This window comes from Capra hircus, chromosome 1 (genome assembly GCF_001704415.2).
Source record: "Capra hircus breed San Clemente chromosome 1, ASM170441v1, whole genome shotgun sequence".
NCBI classification, from domain to species: Eukaryota; Metazoa; Chordata; class Mammalia; order Artiodactyla; family Bovidae; genus Capra; species Capra hircus.
The window spans coordinates 330,263-352,320 of record NC_030808.1 but is presented as its reverse complement, the minus strand read 5'-3'; the positions used below and the strand labels follow the sequence as shown (position 1 = coordinate 352,320).

Here is a 22,058-nt window from a genome sequence, read left to right as displayed (position 1 = left end):
GGTCCGTATATCCTTAAATTATATATACCTCATTAAATTTTGTAGTTTTCAACTTTATAGAAATAAAATGGTATCACACTGTCATATACTTCTGCAACTTGCTTTTCTCACTTAGCACAGTTTGTGAGGTTCATCCATTTTGATATGTTTGACTGTTATTTATACACTTTTACTGATGAGTTAATTAGAAATATCTTTGGTTATCCATTTTCCTGGTGATGAACATTGATGCTTTTTCTCTTTTTATTCCACAGTGACAAACCATGCTGCTATATGGACTCTTGTGCATGTCTACTGGTGCACATCAGGCCTCTCTGGGGCATGAAAGTACCAGCAGAGTTACCAGCTTTGAGCTGTTAATACATCATCACCTATTAGATCAGGCCAAGTTATTTTTCTAAAGCATTTCTAGTAATTTATACGCCCAGTGCTCAAAAGATTCTGTAGCTCCTCATCCTTGCCAGCACTTGGGATGGTCAAACTTTATGACTTTGTCAGGCTCAAGGATGCATAGCAGTGGTTTTAATTTGCTTTCCTCTGATTCTTAAGGAGATAGAGCATGTTTTGTGTGTCTATATAATTTATTCACTTTATTTTAAATATTTAAGAAGTAAATTCAGTTCAGTCGCTCAGTTGTGTCCAACTTTTTTTGACCCCATGGACTGCAGTGCGCCAGGCCTCCCTGTCCTTCACCAACTTTCAATGCTTGTTCAAACTCATGACCATCGAGTTGGTGATGCCATCCAACCATCTCATCCTCTGTCATCCCCTTCTCCTCCCACCTTCAATCTTTCCCAGCATCAGGGTCTTTGCCAGTGAGTCATTTCTTCGCATCAGGTGGCCAAAGTATTGGAGTTTCAGCTTCAGCATCAGTCCTTCCAGTGAGGAGTCCTCCTTCCAATGAGGACTGATGCTGAAGTTGAAACTCCAATACTTTGGCCACCTGATAAGAAAATTTTAAAATTAGTACTTGAGTTAAATTGAGTATTGGCCAAAGGATATTAGCAACAGAAACCAAAAATAAGTGTTTTGAGTCTTTCCTGACTCAGACTCTACAGGTATTGTCTAGATTTTATACATTTGAAAATTTTAATAACCAAGAAAAAGGAGGAAAAAATTCTGATTAGTGATATAATTTCAGAGCCAAGGGAGAAACTGCTTTTCAAACCTCTTACCATGAACAGTATAAGGGAAATGTAGAGGTAGGAACACTGTTCAGTTTCAAAATAAAGTTTAGAGATATAAAATTTAAGCTAGAAGTAGTCAAATGACGACCACCCAATAGCTATTTTCTAGGCACACTCATGGCAGATGCAAAGCAATCGTGTTGTTAATAAAAACCACACACACCTGGGAAGTAAGACTTATGAGCTCGAAAACACTGCACAACCACATACCCAAGTAATGCTCATGGACTCGAACAGCTTCACAAAGTCCAGGGTCTTCAGAATCCAGGGGCAGAATTCCTGAAAATTAAAATGAGAAACGTAAGGGCAACTATCTAAAAGTGAACTCACTCCTAATGAGAGGCCAGTAAGCATTAGTCTAAATTTTCCTCAGTGGAATTTTGAGGAAGCTTCCAGTACTAGTAAGGAGAGGTTTCAGAAATACAGAAGCAGACTAGATAGTTTATTTTCTGATATAAGCACTATAATACCTACACTACCTCTTTCTTTTTTCTTCCTCTTTCACCTGAGTGATGACAGAGATGATGGCTGACATACAGAGCCAACTCAGAGACTGGGGGGCATCTGGGCTCCTCATTAAACTGACCCCTGACGTACAGCTAACCTTCCCAGATTTTGGTTTTACAGGATTCATCAGTACACTTCCAATAAAATCCCATTTTCTCCAGAGCCAGTTGGATTTTATTTTTGGTCTCTTAGAAAGAGAATCTTGAATAACACAATGTCATCTGACTTCTTTTTTCTTTTTAAAATTTTATTTGTCTATGGCTGCACTGGTCTTCACTGCTGTGCGCGGGCTTGCTCTAGTTGCGGTGAGTAGGAGCTACTCTTCGTTTTGGTGCATGGACCTTTGGAGTTGTGGCTTGCGGGCTCTAGAGTGAGGGTTCAGTAGTCGCAGCAGTCTGGCCCAGCTGCCCCTTGGCATGTGGGATCTTCCCAGACCAGGGATCAAACTGCTGTCCCCTGCATTGCAAGGTGCACTCTTATCCACCGGACCCCCAGGGAATCCCCTTACCCGACTTCCTGGGCAGATAATAAAGATAGAAATAATAAATTCTCAAAGAAAATACCCAAATCAAAGGCAATTCTGTTAAAAGCTGATGAAAACTTTCCTACACATTTATTCTTAACAGTTTCAAGCATGCTGTAAAGCCATATATTTTCTGAGTTTATGCAACTGCCTCATATGAATACTTTCTACAGAGAAATGGCAACTTCAAAAACTACTTCTTAACTACTTCATAGTTGTTTGTATGAATGTCTAGGACACAGTATAAAGAAATATATTTGCAAAATGGTATTAACCATAGACTGAAAAAAAACAGAATAAATGTCTTCAGCAAATTTTTGGTTTTACGAAGGCAGTAAGGGAGCAGCTGCATATAGCTTATTCGAATGTGGACAGAAGGGCATCTGCATAGCTGAGTCAGTCAGTAGTCTTCACATCGATGGACTGTAACTTTTCCTTTCTCTGGAGTCGTCGGTCTAATTATAGACTGAGTTCCTGTCCAGGAAGGGCTGCACCAAGGACAGCAACAACTGTGGCCATCTTTCTATCCTGTGTGAGCTTAGCTGCTCAGTTGTATCCGATTCTTTGCAATCCCATGGACTGTAGCCCACCAGGCTCCTCTGTCCATAGGATTCGTCAGGTAAGAATACTGGAGTGGGTAGCCATGCCCTCCTCCAGGGGATCGTCCCAACCTAGGGATCAAACCCAGGTCTCCTGCCCTGCAGGCGGATTCTTTACCGTCTGAGGCACCAGGGAAGTCTCTTTCTATCCTATCTACAGCCAAATACTGAAAAGTTTTAAATGTTCTGCTATTGAGATCAAACTCCCAATTCTCTTCATCAATGGATACTTGAGAGTAAATTCCAAAACTTAGGTAAGTACTTGTATATGAAGCAAGGTCACAGTAAACATTAGCAATTGTACAAAAAAAGACAACAGTAAGACAGACGACTTGAAATAAGGCTATGACCTATAACTTACCCACTACTTCATCATCTGGTTGAAAGAATGATACCTTGCTTCCAACTAAAATGTGGAGAAAATTAATAGTCATTATTACAAGATTAAATATAACCTAATATCTAAAATTGAAAAGCCATAGATTGATAAAAGTCACTGACTCAGAGAAAAGGTCAAGAACTTTTAGGACATGTTGACAGTCTGCAAGGGACCATAGGATGTAACACTTCAAATGTGGATTCTCTGCAAAATCTGGGCTGTGCGGTTGTTGACACCATGGAGTGGGATCTCTCTCTGTTTAGCTAAGGATGAAGGCATAAAGAAAAAAATAATCCATTTCACAGCTCTTATGATGATTACACTGGGTACACTGGGCTCCCCTCCTCCTGTGGCTAGTCCAATCTGTCATGATTTTAGCAGCAGAACTGCAGACACGCAATGGGAATTCTGGTTAGAGTTACATATGCAATTACTTTGATTTGGGATTATGGAAATAAATTCAGAATGGGGCCAAGAAATTTGAGGACTATACAGAAGTGATAAGTTACATTTCCCCTGTGTACGTAGAGAAAAGGCCTCCACCATCAGTCAATTCTGTAGAATATTTTTCTTCCAATAGTTACAAGAGGAAACAGGAGGAGAAAACTCAAACCTCATTGAATGTCTACATTGAATGTGCCTAGCATTTTAGTGTGTGTTCCCATTTAATCTTCATGGCACACCGATTAAGTAGGTATTGTTAGGCCTGTTTAACAGACGAGGGAACTGAGGTGTGGCAGACAAGTAAGGCAGAAGCTTGTGATCCGGGAGTGGCACTTCTGGCTGGCTCTGTCTGTGGAAGGGTCCCAATCTGCTGCGTCTCTGGATCCTGCCTGTGCCTCTGTCCCCTGATATTCTTGCTTTCTGTGCTTTTCGCTTTCCTTCCTGCTGCGGATTCTTGTCTTCCTGAAATCATCCTGATCCTTTTTTCATGGTGTCCTTCATACTCCTTTTATTAAGGACTGTCCTTCAGACAGTGGCACTGCCAAGGGGTCCATGCAATCTGTGTGTCTCCTTCATTTTCTCCCTCTCCCTGCATGAGCTCATCACCATTCTATGATTTCAAACACAACTGAGAAGCTGACAACTTTCAGATATAACCAGAATCTTGTAAATCATTTCCTGCCTTTACGTGTTTTGAATTCTCCTGTTCCAGTCAATTATTAAGTTCTGTTGACTTGACTTTCCCAGGATTTCTTGAATGTATCCACACTACCTTTGCCACATCTGTCTAGGTTATGGACTTTGTCATTTCTTGCCTGTTGGGTCTACGGCTCAAACAATGCTCTTGCCTATAGTCCGGTCTGCCTCAAATCCACTCTTCATGTGGCCACCCTAATACGTTCTCTACAACCCAGCCTGAGAGATGAGATTCAATGTGATCTGGCCCTTGCCTACCCTCCCGCCTCATTTTTTGGTGGGCGGGGGAAAGAGTCAGTGTTCATATCATCACTAAAAGATTTTGTTAGGTATCTTTTATCCTGCAATTTTTGAAGGGGAATTTTCTTGACAAACTTTTTTTTCTTCAAGTATCCTGCCTGTATGACTCTTGCCCAGAACTTCAGGTGGGGTCTCAGTTTCACCATCAGGGATCAAGCCCGTGCCCCCAGCAGTGGAAGCCTGGAGTCTTAAACCACTTGGACTGGCAGGGAAGTAAGTCCCTATTTACCTTTTAAATACTCAATTTTAGGCACACCTTAAAAATTTAATGTGAATGAAGCTAATGACCATTATGTAAATTTTGACCTAAAGCCAAGTTATACAAGTAATTTATGCTGGTTTGTAAACATCATAAAAAGGACAATGCTGGTCGTGCTATTCAAAATGATTACTTGTGGATTTAAATATATAATCTCTAAATATTTATTTACTAAACTGTAATAAGCTCTTCAATTACAAAATACCATTAAGTTCTATTTTTCTTTTTAATTAAAAAATGAAAAACACTTCTGTATAGTTTCTTTGTATTGAAGAAGTGTGTGTAATTTTAATGTATCAGTAAAACAATTAGCTACCATTTAATTTCCATTATTTTAGAAAATAAATACAGATACTTCTATCTGTACACTTACCATCTAACACAATTCCAGCAACTTCTCTCCCAACAGGAAAGAATTCCTTTTCCATCTTCATTTCTGCCAGAAGCTAAATAACGACAAAGGCTTGAACTTATTGTCAAGAATAAATTCTAACCTCTATTCATACAAGAGAAAAGCAGGAGCAAAAATCAAACCACAGAAAAAGCAAATATGAGTCCATTTTTGGCATCAAGACAAAAAGCAAGTATCTTCACAAAGTAGGTTCCTCTGTGGAGCAGGAAACCAGCCTTGCTAAGGGATTCGTTGATACGTATAATTTTAATGTGTCAGCAAATCAATTAGCTACCATTTAATCTCCATTATCTTAGAAAATCCACGGAGAGATTTCTATCTGTAAACTTACCATCTAACACAATTCTATATAAAATATTTTCATATGATATTATAAAGTATATGAGTTCAATTAGACTGAATTTACTGATTAATATAGAAGTTATATTAGTATATAAATATAGAATATCTATATATTAATATATAAATAATATACTGATTAATATAGAAATACACAGTAAGTTTTTTTCCCAGCTGTTCTATTCTTCTATGAATAATTTCTTGGTACTCAGTTATTATTATTCTGATTTTTTTACCACATATATTTGACTTTTGGCCAAATCAAAGCACCAATATCTTAGTATTCATACCTTTGTATTTATCTGGCTCAGAGCACAAGCTTTAACTTGAAGTTTCACATAGTTATCTTCTGTAACAGGAAGATTTTCCTAGAGTCAAATGATAAAATAATTGCACATTCCTTTGAGAATACTGCCTTCATGTTGCAAAAATTTTCATATGTAACTGAACAAAATAAAAAAGACTCAAAATCTTACACCTAAGTTAACTGAAAAAGCTACAATTACTTTATAATATATAATATGAAAGAATGCAGGGAATTTGGGGTAAAAAATTTCAAAAGTCTTAGGGTACTAATCTGAAAATGTACTTCCAAGCTATGGATAAGAATATATGTGCAGGCAATGAACACAGGATAACAAACTAGAGCAATAAATACTGTCCTTCAGTTCAATTTAAATAACCTCAAAGCAACAAACCTTCATGTGGGGATGTCCTTAAACACACATATACATAATAGATACACTGTACTGGTCATGGAATTTTCTTAATGCTATCTAGAAAGTTCTTTAGTGTCACCTCATGATGGTGTGATCACTAATCTAGAGCCAGACATCCTGGAATGTGAAGTCAAGTGGGCCTTGGAAAGCATCGCTACAAACAAACCTAGTGGAGGTGATGGAATTCCAGTTGAGCTGTTTCAAATCCTGAAAGATGATGCTGTGAAAGTGCTGCACTCAGTATGCCAGCAAATTTGGAAAACTCAGCAGTGGCCACAGGACTGGAAAAGGTCAGTTTTCATTCCAATCCCAAAGAAAGGCAATGCCAAAGAATACTCAAACTACCGCACAATTGCACTCATCTCACATGCTAGTAAAGTAATGCTCAAAATTCTCCAAGCCAGGCTTCAGCAATACGTGAACCGTGAACTCCCTGATGTTCAAGCTGGTTTTAGAAAAGGCAGAGAAACCAGAGATCAAATGGCCAACATCCGCTGGATCATCGAAAAAGCAAAAGACTTCCAGAAAAACATCGATTTCTGCTTTCCTGACTATGTCAAAGCGTTTGACTGTGTGGATCACAATAAACTGTGGAAAATTCTGAAAGAGATGGGAATACCAGACCACCTGACCTGCCTCTTGAGAAATCTGTATGCAGGTCAGGAAGCAGCAGTTACAACTGGACATGGAACCACAGACTGGTTCCAAATAGGAAAAGGAGTACGTCAAGGCTGTATATTGTCACCCTGCTTATTTAACTTCTATGCAGAGTACATCATGAGAAACGCTGGACTGGAATAAACACAAGCTGGAATCAAGATTGCCAGGAGAAATATCAATAACCTCAGATATGCAGATGACACCACCCTTATGGCAGAAAGTGAAGAACTAAAAAGCCTCTGAGGGAAGTGAAAGTGGAGAGTGAAAAAGTTGGCCTAAAGCTCAACATTCAGAAAACGAAGATCATGGCATCCGGTCCCATCACTTCATGGGAAATAGATGGGGAAACAGTGGAAACAGTGTCAGACTTTATTTTTTGGGCTCCAAAATTACTGTAGATGGTGACTGCAGCCATGAAATTAAAAGACACTTACTCCTTGGAAGAAAAGTTATGACAAACCTAGATAGTATATTCAAAAGCAGAGACATTACTTTGCCGACTAAGGTCCGTCTAGTCAAGGCTATGGTTTTTCCTGTGGTCATATATGGATGTGAGAGTTGGACTGTGAAGAAGGCTGAGCGCTGAAGAACTGATGCTTTTTCACTGTGGTGTTGTAGAAGACTCTTGAGAGTCCCTTGGACTGCAAGGAGATCCAACCAGTCCATTCTGAAGGAGATCAGCCCTGGGATTTCTTTGGAGGGAATGATGCTGAAGCTGAAACTCCAGTACTTTGGCCACCTCATGGGAAGAGTTGACTCACTGTAGAAGACTCTGATGCTGGGAGGGATCGGGGGCAGGAGGAGAAGGGGACGACAGAGGATGAGATGGCTGGATGGCATCACTGACTCGATGGACGCGAGTCTGAGTGAACTCCGGGAGTTGGTGACAGACAGGGAGGCCTGGCGTGCTGCAATTCACGGGGTTGCAAAGAGTCAGACACGACTGAGCGACTGAACTGAACTGACTGACCTCAATTAACATCTGTCTTGGACATTTTAGCATGCCCCATGGGACTCTGGGGTCGAAATACAAACTTAATGGAACTTAATTTACCCCTCATATTCCATAGCTAGATATAACTTCAAAGGCAAAGATATTTCAAACTGAGGTATTTATTGTCATCCACCAATGACACCAGTAATTAAAATGCTTTCTTCACTCCTTGATATGCCCCAAAATTAGATCAAGTGTTGGCCTGCTGGCTAGAACAGCTACCTGCACAGTGCCTCTTGTGTTCTATCAAAGTGATCACTGTATATGACATGAACACAGTACTCTGGGATTTCCCTCTTTAAAACTCAGATTTGATAATATTTGGTAATTATATGAAGATATTCAGCAGTATCAATAATGTTATACTCATGATTGTGTGAACCTGGTGATAATTATTTCCAAGAGCCAATCAAACGTCTTGGACCTCCATCCTGACCCAATGGTAGAAACCAAACTGATTAGACTCCTAATCTAAATGATTTTGGAGTTGTTGAAAGATGAAAAAGAAAAACTGAATTGTGTTCGTTATCCAGAGATTCTTATTACTACTATGAAACACACATACAACATGAAATACATACAGCACTTAGCTTTTGTCCCTAAACTAATAGTGGAATGACTTTGGCCTGCCTCAAAACTTTCAAACAATCACTATAGTAAAAATTCTACTCTCTATCCTTAAAGTAGTAAAAAAAAATACCTGGAAACCTTTAAAGCTTAGTGCCCGAAGTAACTTTGCAATGCTCAGAAGTTAGCGTGAAAAACAATGCTTTTCCACCTCTTTAATTTCACAATATGAAAGTATTTTCTGAAATATGGCTGCAATCTAAAAACTCGTTTTATTGTGGTATTCAGAATAAATTGGGTTAATTGTACAATAGATAAGACTACTCAAGTTGTTCAGTTTCTCATTATCTTTTATACTAGCACACTGAGGAACTAAAGACTCTTTTGCAGCAACTCTTTTAAAAATATAGTTATACCATAATATCAACCACTGTTTCCACATAAGATTAAAGTAATTTATAGGGTGCCACTCAAAAATAATTTGTAACAGGGTATTTAAAACTAGGTCTGTGTCTGACGCAGGATACAGCATGCTTGGGGCTGGTGCATGGGGATGACCCAGAGAGATGATATGGGGAGGGAGTTGGAAGGGGGGTTCATGTTTGGGAACGCATGTAAGAATTAAAGATTTTAAAATTAAAAAAAATAATAAATTTAAAAAAATTAAAAAAAAAAAACTAGGTCTGTGACATTTGTTAAATACACTATCTTGTACCATCTAAAGATTAAATCATTTTTCTTACCCTTTCTTGGAACACAAATGTTATTTCTTCATTTGTAGAACTCTGTTGAAAATATAAGCCTTTCATAGTCACCTAAAAACGATAAAAGAAAAAATATACATGAAATATACTAACCAACAAAACATATGCCAGATAAAGTGAAAGCGTAAAATGAAAAATAGTCCTAAAGGATAAAATGACAGTTTAACCGTCATTTAGATAATGAATTTAGGTAATAGTTCTTGAAAGCAATCAAACAAGAGAATATGCAATAACCTCAGGTACGCATTTGAGAATGGGTTCATAATTCAGCCTTTCACACCAAGGTTTAAGTTCATCTCACTATTCAACAAAAATTATGAGATGTACTTGAAAAAAAAACTGTGTAGGCCAGAGGGCTCAATTTTAATAACCAAAAGAGTCATTTAAAGGGCTTTCGAAGTCTTAAAAAAGTCCACTGGAAATGAGAAAGTGGACAATCAAGACAGTCGTTGAAACTGTGTCCCTAATTCCTCTGTATCCGTTTATAAGACATTTGTTGGTGTTCAGTTGCTCAGTTGTGCCCAACTCTTTGCAACCCCATGGACTAGAGCACGCCAGGCTTCCCCATCCTTTACCACCTCCCTGAGTTTGCTCAAGCTCACGCCCATCAAGTCGGTGTTGCCATCCAACCATCTCGTCCTTGTCATCCCCTTCTCCTCCTGCCTTCAATTAAACCTGCATTCTGTGGACATCCTGAAGCATCTCTAAAGATTCCACAATTGTTTCTTTAATTTCCATAGTAATTGTATGACAAAGCTGTTTTTAAATGTAAATTTTATAGAGGTACCATATAAAATCAGAGAAAAGTTCACAGATCCTAAGTATATAGCTCGGTGAACTTTACAAGGTGAACATGGCCATGCCATAGCAGGAAACATGTCACTAGAACTCCAGAAGCTCCCTGGTTTCCCTTCTAGTCACTATCCCCCTTCCAAGGATAATCAATATCCTGACATTCAAGCGGAGATTAGCTTTGTCTGTTTTTGGCTTTACATAAATGAATTGTTCTCCTTCTTCTCTCAGTATTATGTTTATGAGTTTCACTCATGCTGTTGCCTGCAGTTGTATTTATTTCATTCAGTTACACAGTATTCCACTGTATGAATTACTAAATGTCCACTGCACTAAAGATAGACATCTGATGGTTTCCAGTTTAACACGTTTACAAATTATCCTGCTAAGAACATTTTTATACGTATTTTTTGATGAAAGTACTACAGTATTATTGAATTTATTTTATGAACGACAAAACTGAGATTTACAGAGGCACATTCCTAGGGTCTCATAGCTCCAGCTGGGCCAGAGCTGAGACAAATCAGATGCTACCAACTCCAAAGTCATTTACCTTTACCATTATACTTAATGGTTTCTATTGAGCTAACATTAGATGTAAAACTAGAACCCCATCTCCTTTAGTTCAGGATTCATAATCAGTAAGTGCTTGTTGACAGAACTAGCTACATAACTTGCAGGGTTCACTGCAAAATGAAAATGTGGGGAACCTTGTTCAGAAACTAAAATTTCAAGATGGTAACAGCCAAGCATCAAACCAAGCATGAGGGCCTTCTAACTGTGAGTCCAGTGTAACTGCAGAGGTACTGTTATTATGAAGCTGGCCCTGCAAGCTGAATTGTAATGGATCTAAAGGATCTTTATAGAGGGTTTTTACTAAGCAGTTCAGTAATGGTTGCTGCTTTCCAGAGGTGGTCATCAAATGCTGGAACTAACAGAAACGAGTACACATTCCAGACATAGAGAATTTACATGTCTCTAGCCTTCCGGTTAAGGAAGATCTGTGTGTGTACCCACAACAATAAATTTGTCAGGGTTTTAAGGGAGAGGGGAAGATCCTAATTACCCATGACAGAAATCTAACTTCTTCCTGGCTGTTGAGCCATCTAAGATGCATACCCACCATCCCTAGTTTACCTTCCTCCTCCATTCTTCCAACACATCCCATCTGGTCTAGGCAGTGTGCGTGTGTGTGCTCAGTTGTGTCTGACTCTTTGTGACCCCATGACTGTAGTCTGCCAGGCTCCTCCGTCCATGGGATTTTCTAGGCAAGAGTATGCGAGTGGGTTGCCACTTCCTTCTCCAGGGGATCTTCCCGACCCAGGGACTGCGTCTCCTGCATTGGCAGGCAGATTCTTTACCGCTGTGCCACCTGGGAAGCCAAGTGTAACTTCATACCATATGGCCACCGCTGTCTCCAGGCTCCAGGGCCTGCTTGCTCTCTGAGACTGTGCTGTACTTACTCTACAGATTCTGCAAAGTAAACAAGGCTCAAGTCCTACTCCCTCTCTGAAATCACCTCCCAGTGACACGCAGTCTACTCCATCTGTTCCATGCTTTCAGATTTCATTACATACTGACAAAACCTTGCTTTATTCACTCAACTAGTGGGTTCTCCCAGCTTTGAAGAATCAATATCCATTATTATTGAATACATAAAACTCTGCTTCTACTCAATCTGGAGCTACTAGAATTGCCTTTTTGAGAAATGAAATAATTACACATCAACACCTGGATTTCAAAACATCTCCCTTTGTGACTCTGGAAGCCACTGTCTTCTCTGCCCACTGCATCTGAAAGCATATGGCATCTCTCTCAGATCAGCAGTCACAAGAGTCTCATACTGTATGTATCCCAACTTCAAAGACCCTGGAAGCTGTTTGTATGTACCTGTGGTGTCCCTTAAGATGACTATTATATACATAATAATGCCCATATTTTTGGTCAGATCATCTAAATAGTTCCTCCAAATTAGGTTACAATCAGCCTGGCTGGTATAAAAAAGTAATGTTTAGTTGTTGGTTCAATAAGTAACCATATGGGAACAAAAACCACCCCTCAAAGTTACAAAGTAAAAAAAGAAGTATTTTTATAAAAGTGACCAGAAGAAAATTGAGGAAATATTATTTGTTTTGCAAGCCCAAAAAGGAAAACTGAGTTCTTACCACAGAGAAATGGTACAACGAATGGTATTCAGAACACACTTAATTTCTTAGGCAGTGGTACAGATTAAATCGAACACTTAATCCATCATTTTAATAAAATTTTTATTGAACATAAAGATATTTGCACACAGGAAATAACTGAATACCTCATAAAATAAAAATATAAATGAAATATATACTATTTATCATGCTATTTCCAAAAATGAATGATATTAACCTCAAAATTATATATTCTACTATAACCTTGCCTTTATCAGAAAAGTGCTACATAAAACTTTTAAATGAAAATAAATCTGTTTTAAAAATGTAAAATCTGTTTTAAATCTGATGTAAAAAGCCCTGTAAAAAGCATAAAAAATTTAAATTCTTCAGTTCAGTCGCTCAGTCGTGTCTGACTCTTTGCAACCTCATGAATTGCAGCACGCCAGGCCTCCCGGTCCATCATCAACTCCCAGAGTTTACTCAAACTCATGTCCATCAAGTTGGTGATACCATCCAGCCATCTCATCCTCTGTTATCCCCTTCTCCTCCTGCCCCCCACCCCTCCCAACATCAAGGTCTTTTCCAATGAGTCAACTCTTCGCATGAGGTGGCCAACGTACTGCAGTTTCAGCTTCAGCATCAGTCCTTCCAAAGAACACCCAGGACTGATCTCCTATAGGACGGACTGGTTGGACCTCCTTGCAGTCCAAGGGACTCTCAAGAGTCTTCTCCAACACCACAGTTCAAAAGCATCAATTCTTCAGCACTCAGCTTTCTTCACAGTCCAACTCTCATATCCATACATAACCACTGGAAAAACCATAGCCTTGACCAGACGGACCTTTTTCGGCAAAGTAATGTCTCTGCTTTTTAATATGCTATCTACGTTGGTCATAACTTTCCTTCCAAGGAATAAGCGTCTTTTTATTTCATGGCTACAGTCACATCTGCAGTTCTTCTGGAGCCTCAAAAAACAAAGTCTGACACTGTTTCCCCATCTATTTGCCATGAAGTGATGGGACCAGATGCCATGATCTTCGTTTTCTGAATGTTGAGCTTTAAGCCAACTTTTTCACTCTCCTCTTTCACTTTCATCAAGAGGCTTTTTAGTTCCTCTTCACTTTCTGCCATAAGGGTGGTGTTATCTGCATATCTGAGGTTATTGATAATTCTTCAGGTACATCCAATTTTAAATATATTTGACCTAAGTCCACAAATTGAAGATTATGTTTGTAATACTTTAAGTTTTTTTAATATCAACATATTAAACCTGTTATAAATCTGGAGAAACAAAAATAATTTTTGGTATAAAAGCAGAATAAGGACTTTGCATAAATTAAACACTTACCATAAATAATACCAAGAAAGTAGTTAACAAACGTACTAATCTTTTAAAGGATTTCTAAAAAAAAAAATCAATGGGAAGACATTTCAAATGGTTTCCTCTTAGTTATAACAACACGAGCCTCACTTGCTCTTCCCCTGCTATACTTACTCCTCCAAGGAGCTCATCTATTAATGATTCTAAGTAAAACCTCTATAGAGCAATCCTTGTCTATACTTTCAGACCAAAAGTGTTTTGAGTATCAGCTCAACCTCAAATTCAACAGTCATAAAACCAGACTCACTTTTCCCACCCCCAAGTGAGATTTTGTTGTGCCAACTTCAGCCATCGAGGATATCTTAGAATCTCCCACAATTCCCTCCTCTAGGCTTCCTTTTTCTTTACAATCTCCTGGCTTAAGTGCTCATCTTATACGTTAACACAATGATAGGCCAAAATTGTGATGCCTGAGGCCTGGGCTACCACCACAGGCCACTGCATGGCTTCTTTCTCTCCCTTTGGACAACACAGCTGTGGACAACTTCAAAGTCCAGACTCTTCTTATGTGTTCAAATTTTCATTATTCCCAGCACAAACTTCATAATAGAGTGAAGTATTATGCTTCACCCACCCTCATTTTTACTTTAAGGAAAGCAGACAAACGTCAAGCAGCTAGGTTACTTTAAAAAAACAACAGATGAAGTCACCTCTGAAATGTGGCCCTATTATGCTCATCATCTTGCCAGGCTGAGTAAATCTTCAGTTACACTGAAGAGATGCTTAAGTTTTAACCATGTTCTTACCCACCTGCGGGACTTTTCATATATATCCACATATCAGATAAAGAGGAATGTTAAACCATGTACCCATAAAACCTATTATGGTTAGCAAAACAGTAACTAGCTGGAGGGCTGGTTCAAATACCACATACTTTGCAGGCTGTAATGGAGACTGGTAGTCCTAACTGGACAGGCCAGCTCTGCTTCCTAAAGAGGGAGGGATGTCTCTAACTGCGCTGGAGACAGTCTCCAGAAATCTATAAACTCGAAGGGCGCTCGACATAAACAACGGACACACCGGCTTTATACACTGTCCTGCTCTCCTGCACCTGTTACAAGATGGGCGCGGGAGGCGCTGCGATGGCAGCTCACACCCGGCCAAACTCTGGGAAGCATTTCTAGCTAGCAGCACGTATCTTAAGAACTTTTCACTTTCACATTTTAGGTATACAAAACTTAGGCAGATGCATGAAGTGACATGGTCCCTATTACTAGATGGATTTAAACTAGAGGCTGGGTACACATTTACAGCAGCATCATAAAGGAGATTCAAGCATCAGCTGAGGGGGATGGGGATGAGATGACCATATCAGTCTTCTGATTACGAAAGTCTAGATTTATATGGACATTATCAAGACATACTTGATTGAATTTGTATACAAGTGTGACATCCTCTTGACATCTCACATAAGCTGAGATCTAAAGATAGGTGAAGAATTAGGAAAGGAAAATAATTTTTTGATAAAGGCTTTACGTAGAAGCAAGATGAGGCATTTAATTAGCTATGTCAAACTGTTGCCTATCCATGCAACAAGAGGCTTCCAACAATGACCTCTTCTGAATCTCTTAAGAATTTTTGATTAATTCTCCTCCCTCCAAGAGAGCTTAACTTTTGTTATTTGCTGATTTACAAAATACCTTTTCACTTAAGAATTCTTACTAGTTGACCCCCTTGCCAGTACTGCTGGGGGGTGGGTAGTGGGTGGTTTGGGAAAGTGGGATGGTCATTAATTCATAGATTAGAAGTCACTGCTCCAGTTTGTATTAGATGTAGGGCCCATTTGGTACAGTAAGATTCAGAATGACAGAAATGTAACTTTCATTTATATTTCTGAGTTGGCATTCCATTTTTCCATACTGTACTCCTGGGGAACAGTGGAGCCCATGGCGCCATGAATGCAAGTCTCCTTCCCACTGGCTTAGTCATGTGGCACTGGGACAAGGCACGGGATGCGGAAGGTAAACTGAGGGCACTCCCTACTGTTAGTACACTCTCCCTCCTCTCCACCGACGCAAAGGATCCTCTTCTCCATAGACCAAGCTTACTGCAGTCTGCCAACATTAAATTCTCTAAATCACTATAGGCTCTTTAATCATTACTTGAGATGCAAAGTAGGAACTGTACTTTTGATTAAATGTTTACTAATAAATTCACCATCAAAGGGAAATAATTTAACGAGATGTCACCTTCACAATGTACAAGAAGAAAATCATTTTGCAAAAATACTAAAGATGTATTTGAATTATTCCATGTGAAGTTCGCAAGAGCAAGAAAAGATTCACTTTCATCAATGAATCAAAGATTTCACCAAAAACAAACCCCCGAAACATTGTGATTGCAATGTCAAACATTTTAAGAATTCCCAAGACTTCCCACTTTCCTCCTTCAAGGAGGTACACAGATGAATCAAGATACTGTCCAGTGTATAGTACTGATTGAAAGGCCTATGTATCTCCTTGAGGTTTGGAATGCTCTTCTTCAATTTAGAACTTTGATACTGAATGGACAGCACAGAGAGTTTTAAGACTGCCAAAATAGTTCACTACAACTGAGGGAACTTTGCCTTGTATGGTGAACCCCCTCTGTTTGAAATCTGAATGTCTCAGGATTAGCCATAAACTAGAGCAGAGGCATCACTAATTGAAATTAGTGACAAAATGTAATAATTATACGCTGCGGTGATTGATGGATAGGATTTAGAAGTCCTAAGTGATCCTACTCTGAATCCTGGCTTTTCTACTTATTCAGTGTATGACCCACATACACTACATAATTTCAACCATCTGGGCCTTAAATTCTACACCTATAAAACAGGGATAGTAACAGAAAGGCTTAAATAATACACTCAAAGCACTCAGTACAATACCTGCCACAAAGGAAGTGTTGAATAAATGCTGGCTATTTGTGCTATCATTTCTGTAAATTGAGTTGAGACCTGGTAAAGTACTTCCAAAGTCCATCTCACAGAGCAGTAAGGGGTTTTGTCAGGGGCAAGCTAAGATTTAATACCTTTTAATTTCTGCAGTGGGTTGTATCATGCAGTAACCCTTGAACAGTGCCTAGTCAGAACTGAGATGTACTGTTAGCATAAGAGGTCCATCAGGTTTCTTCAAATGTGAAGAAAATGAGAGAATGTACAAAATCTTGATTTTTAAACATTTGATTACGTGCTGATATGATAATATTTTAGATATACTGGATTAAATACAACTCTAGCATTAGTTTCACATATTTCTCTTCATTTTTTTAAAAAAAGTGGCTCCCCTTAAATGTGCAAAACCTTGCTGTCCGTAACCTGGACTACCAGCACCGGAGAGCTTGTCAGAAATGGAGATTCTCAGAGCCCGCTCACACCCACCGCATCATAGTCTGCACTTCAAAACGGTTCTGAGGTGATTCTCACGCGTTGCTCCAGAGTATTCCTCGGTTTAGCTTAAATCTGGAGGGCAAATCTGGACCTAGAGTTACATAAACCCGAACGCCCCTGTTTTACGTAATTGTTCAACGGGAAAAAAAAAAAAGTGACGGAGGAGAAAGCAGTAGTATGGAACCAGTAAGGCAGAAAGAAAAAGAAACTCAAAGTATAGAAACAAAAAGACGCGGGAGTGGGTAAACTCCAACCTGGGAGTCTCGGTGGAAGGGAACTTCCAGACTTTTGCTTCCATGAAAGTGGAGGAAGATGCAAACTAACATCCACCATCAAAACCAGCAAAAACCAGGAAATCGTCAGGCAAATCAAGTCTCTCCCGCCCCTCAGCGGCCTTAGCTAAGCCAGCTAGGCCTGAGCCCAAGAGGTGTTAAGAAGCTTGGGGTGCGACGGAAACCACCCTGCACCCCAGGGCTGGACGGTCTCGCGGGGCGTCTCCCAAGCTTCCGCCCAAAGGACGGTTTCCCAAGACACGTAGCGCGTCTCTCGGTGCTCACCTGCCTCGGAGCGGTTCTAACGGCCTGCAGCTTCACCTCCGCCACCTTCAAGCCCCTCAGCAGAGGACCCGCCCCCTAAGCACTAGAGCCTCTTCCCATTGGTCAGGCAGCTCGTCAGTCTCGGACTCTAGAGACCGCCATAGCAACCTAACGCAGAACTACATCTCCCGGCATGCTTTAAGGCGACGCGCTTGGGGCTACCAATTAATGCGAGAAGACCAGCATAGCAACCGAACGCGGAACTACATCTCCCGGCATACTCCAAGGCGACGCACCTGGGGCTATCAATCAAGGCGCGAAGTCCTAGAAGCCGACGGGTTCAGCTTTATGTAAATTTGTTCAAGACCACACCCTTCCTAATTCCAACCAAATCCCCACCACCTTCCCGGGACTGTGCCCCGCCCTCCTTGTGCCTCCACATTGTTATCTCCTGTGACACCTGCCGTTAGTTAGTTGAAGACGTCCTAACTTGTACCTCGCCTAGCACAGCATCGCCAAATGGCACCGCGACCATGGAACAAAACGTCCCGAAGCCCCACACCGGACGCCTCTAGGCACGTCGGGAAACCCTACGCCGGACGCCTGCTTCGGGAAAGGGGGCGGAACGGCGGGGGGCGGGGGTTGGGGGTGGCCAGGTCCCGCCCCCTCTGAGCTTGCTGATTTGTCGATCCGGCTGTCACTCCCTTCTCTTCGAGGTTTTTTTTTTTTCAGTTGCGTTTCCCCCGCGGTGGGCGGGGCTAGAGGGAGGGGGCGAGAGGAGGTGTGATCCCTTTCTTTCGATTGGTTGTTTTTTCATTGTCCCCACCCACCCCCCGTGGGCGGAGACGGAGGGGCGGAGAGGGCGCGGGGGAGGCAGGGCCCGGGGGAGATGAGGAGATAGGCGGGAGCGAGGGACTGAGGGAGAGGAGCGAGGGGAGGCCGAGAGCTGAGGTGGAGACGGGAGGGCGCGCAGCTTGGTTGCTCGGTAGTACGGCGGCTCGCGAGGGAGAATCCCGGGCGGACTCCGGGACGCCCCGAGAGGCGGGCGGGGATGGTGTGCGGGGCTGCGGCTCCTGCGTCCCCTTTCCGCGGCGACTGAGCTGCACTGATTTTTTTTGTCCCCCTGAGGCGGCAGCGTGGACCCGCCTGGAGATGAGGTGAGGAGAGGGCTGGACCGCGTCGGCCTGCCTTGCACCCGGCAGGCGGCCGGGGCGAGGGTGGGCGCGATGGCCGCCCGGGACGCCAGTCCACCCCCCCGCCCCGACCCCGGGGCCGGTGTGCGCGCCCCTCCCGGCGCCCTTCACCCTGAGCCGCACGCCCGGGAGGCGCCCTGTGACTCGTCCTTCCCATCCTCCCGAGCCGCCGGGGGTGGCTGGGTGGGTGGTGGTGGTGGCGGCCGGCTGGCACACGCCGGGAGGCCGGGGCTCCGCGGCGGACCGAGGCTGGGGGGTGGGCGGCGGCCGCGGGACGGGCTTCTGGGGGTTGAATGGGCATCGGTCGCCGTGGCCAGCCGAGCTGGGGGGAGGTCCCGTCCTTTCTCCAGGGGCACGCGGGGCAGTGGGGTCCCTTGCAGGGCTGACCTCGCTGCCCGCGGTCGCCTGAGTGGGGCGGGCCGGCCGAGCCTCGCCTCCCCGCCAGCCTGCCGGGGATCCGGAATGCCCGGCCTCTCCTCCCCGGCTCATCCCTTCTCTCTCCTCCGCCCGCAAAAAAAAAAAAAAAAAAAAAAAAAAACCTACCCTGTCAGTGAAGGGCAGTCAATGCCGTTTTGGCCCCGCGTCCTCCAGCTGGGACTGACTTGACTCCGGTGGTATTTCACAGAAAGCGGCTCATCCTTTCAAGGGGGGAGTGCGTTCCCGGTGTCCGCCGCTTCCTTTTCCCCTTCTTTACGCACTGACACGGTTTTACAGTGTGGACCGAAGCCACAGTTACCAGGCTGTGTCTGGCTTGACCGAGGAAAATGCAGTCAGAATCCCCAGGAAGAGGTAACCGACGAGGAATGGGGTTGCGCCTTTCCCTCTTCTTGTTTGCCTTGTGGATTAGGAAGCACCTTCGTAGATTACATTTCCTATGGGCATCTTTTGTTGTGATTCATACTAAAGGCTTTGTTTTTGAAGAAAACCATTAGGGGCGTCTGTGTTGAGTTGAAGGCTCTGGAGATTTTTTGATAGCCTCTGAAAATGAAAGTTTCCTTTAGAACTTTGCCATCCTCGGTGCTATTCTGGAGGCAGCACCAGCCTGAAAATTTAAACAGATGCGACTCCGAATAGTTGGGTTTCTTTGTGCTTTATCTGCTGGCATCCTGCTCTTAATGTTTACGTGGTCGGGACGTCCAAATAATAAAAACAAGTGCAATAAAAAGTATAGATAATAAAAAACAAGTACCGTGCCAAAAATGCGTCTGGAAAATCTCAATTCTGTCATCGGGGAAACAGTTTTTACTAATCCCTTTGACAGGATGAAGACCAGGCTCAGAGTTTATGTAGTGGACAGGATCTGAGGGTATGAAATGGGACCATGGAGCCAGCAGGCCGGCTGGTTTATGTAGTGCTACTCTTACTGTCTGAAATAGGAGTATATTTGTTGGGATACCCTTATTTTTTATATGACTTAAGGTGCAGAAGCTTAGTACCCCCCCTAAAGTTATGATTTCTACTTATTATGGAGAACAAAATACTGTGTTTTGTTTCTAAATTTTCAATAGTTCACCTGAAACATGTTATTTTTATGAGTTTGCTTATAACAAAAGAAGAAAAACATTTTTCAGTATTGAGTTCTTTCTGTAGGACAGTTGTAAAGAACCCCAAAACTTTAGGTAATCCAAATTCAGAAATGAAGGACACTAATTTAGTGATGGTCCAAAAGCAATTATTTAAGACTTCTATAAGTAGCTGCAGTAGGGTGAATTTCTGATAGAATTGTTTTTGAAGGCTATTTATTTAAGAATGTATCTATTGAAATTTCTGAGGCACATGGTACCTTCACAAAAGTCTATTATTATTCTGCCTGAGTAAGAGAGGAAATGAACACATTTTTGATGTACTTTGGAACCCTGTGGATTGTTCAGATACGAAGCATTGTGAAATAGGGCATAAAACAAGTGGCAGCAAGTTAGTTCCCTGAAATGTTTGTGTCTCTTAGCTTTTTTTTTTTGCAATTGACTAGCAATTTCCTTTTTCTTAATGCTTATCCCTATTATTAGAAATAAAACTCTGCTTAAATTCATGTTTTCTCCAAATTACTAGATTGAGGCAAACTCAAATCTCCATAAAGAGGGTTAAGGAGGAGGTGCCATTAAATCCCTCTACTCTTACTCAGCTTTTTAATGTGGATTTGTGAATTATAGGGAATTAATTACAGGTCGGTCGGGTTTATATTACTCAGTTCACATTCCACTGCCGTAGGGCTCTTCTCTTGTGAATGATCTTTCTCTTCTGAATAGTTCCACTTACTGGCAGGTATCTCAACGTGTAGACCTCAGATCACTTACATCACCATAACCTGAAGTTCTTGGTAAAAATACAGACTCCTGGAATCTGATTTCCAACAAGCTCTCCAGGAAGTTTTCTTGCACAGCAGCATTGGAGAGCCACTGGCATCGTGGTTCCTTCTCACTGAGTGGCCCCAGACCATGTCCTGAAGAGGATGGCGTGTCTTTCAAGTGACAGAATAGCTTTCATACCTTGGACAGCTAATAAAACACCATGACCTTAGATATGTGAGGCACCTGTAATAATACATCTCAGAAGGGCAGAGATCACTGTACCTCCTAGAGTAGTGCCTGGAGGAACTCTATGAAATATTTGGGTGAATTACATCACAGTGAGGCCACACCTTTAAACTTTTACTTGTAAAGTTAATCTTATCATTTCATAGTCATTTTATAAACTGGGTATAAGTACCACACCCCAGTCATTTCTGTAAGTTTGGTTGGCTCTGAAAGGAGAGAACCTTTCCCAAGCATAACTCAAGTTGATAAGCTGAAAAGCAGGCTCCTAGCAAAATGTTTGCTTAGACTCAAAATGTAAATTTAAGTCACAGCATAATGGTAAATTATTTGCTATCAGTATATTAGAATGCCATTTTATAACCTATGATAAGTCCAACATAATGCAATATAAAATTGGTTTTTCCCAAAATAATGAAAATTAGTAATTTTCCAATTTTATTTTTCTGCTAATATATGACCTTCTCTCCTTTCTGTCAGAGCCCAGCATAGGCCCCATAAATAACAGCTTCTGCTGTGTAGTTGAGGGTATGGATAGTTAAGAGTGCAACCTCTAGAGAATATTGGGTTTGACCATACCAGCTCAGCTGGTAAAGAATCCGCCTGCAATGCAGGAGACCCCAGTTGGGTTCCTGGGTGAGGAAGATCCCCTGGAAAGGGGATTGGCTACCCGCTCCAATGTTCTTAGGCTTCCCTGGTGGCTCAGATGGTAAAGAATCTGCCTGCAATTCAGGAGACCTGGGTTCGATCCCTGGGTCG

General features: G+C 41.7%; 2 protein-coding genes across 11 annotated transcripts in view; one reads left to right on the top strand and one right to left on the bottom strand.

The window, feature by feature from the left end:
- The window catches only part of CRYZL1 (crystallin zeta like 1), a 35,039-nt gene extending 16,858 nt beyond the window's left edge, over nt 1-18,181 (bottom strand). Inside the window, exons 1-6 of one of the 5 annotated variants that reach the window (XM_005674667.3) lie at nt 18,072-18,181; nt 9,329-9,400; nt 5,936-6,013; nt 5,268-5,340; nt 3,178-3,222; nt 1,398-1,466 (exon numbers count right to left, since the gene is read on the bottom strand). In XM_005674667.3, coding sequence (XP_005674724.1) covers nt 1,398-1,466; nt 3,178-3,222; nt 5,268-5,340; nt 5,936-6,013; nt 9,329-9,400; nt 18,072-18,110 — 376 coding nt within the window. In that variant the 5' untranslated portion in view covers nt 18,111-18,181. Of the gene's footprint in view, nt 1-1,397; nt 1,467-3,177; nt 3,223-5,267; nt 5,341-5,935; nt 6,014-9,328; nt 9,401-17,293; nt 17,543-17,596; nt 17,698-18,039 lie in introns of those variants that run through there. The other 4 variants (XM_013962888.2, XM_005674668.3, XM_013962952.2 and 1 more) reach the window with 4 other exon arrangements.
- ITSN1 (intersectin 1) overlaps nt 18,467-22,058 on the top strand; it is a 243,892-nt gene continuing 240,300 nt past the window's right edge. For 4 of the 6 annotated variants that reach the window (XR_001917533.1, XM_018043229.1, XM_018041619.1 and 1 more), the window contains exon 1: nt 18,467-18,732. The gene's annotated coding sequence lies outside the window, so the exon portion shown is untranslated. Of the gene's footprint in view, nt 18,733-19,473; nt 19,558-22,058 lie in introns of those variants that run through there. The other 2 variants (XM_018042670.1, XM_018042157.1) reach the window with 2 other exon arrangements.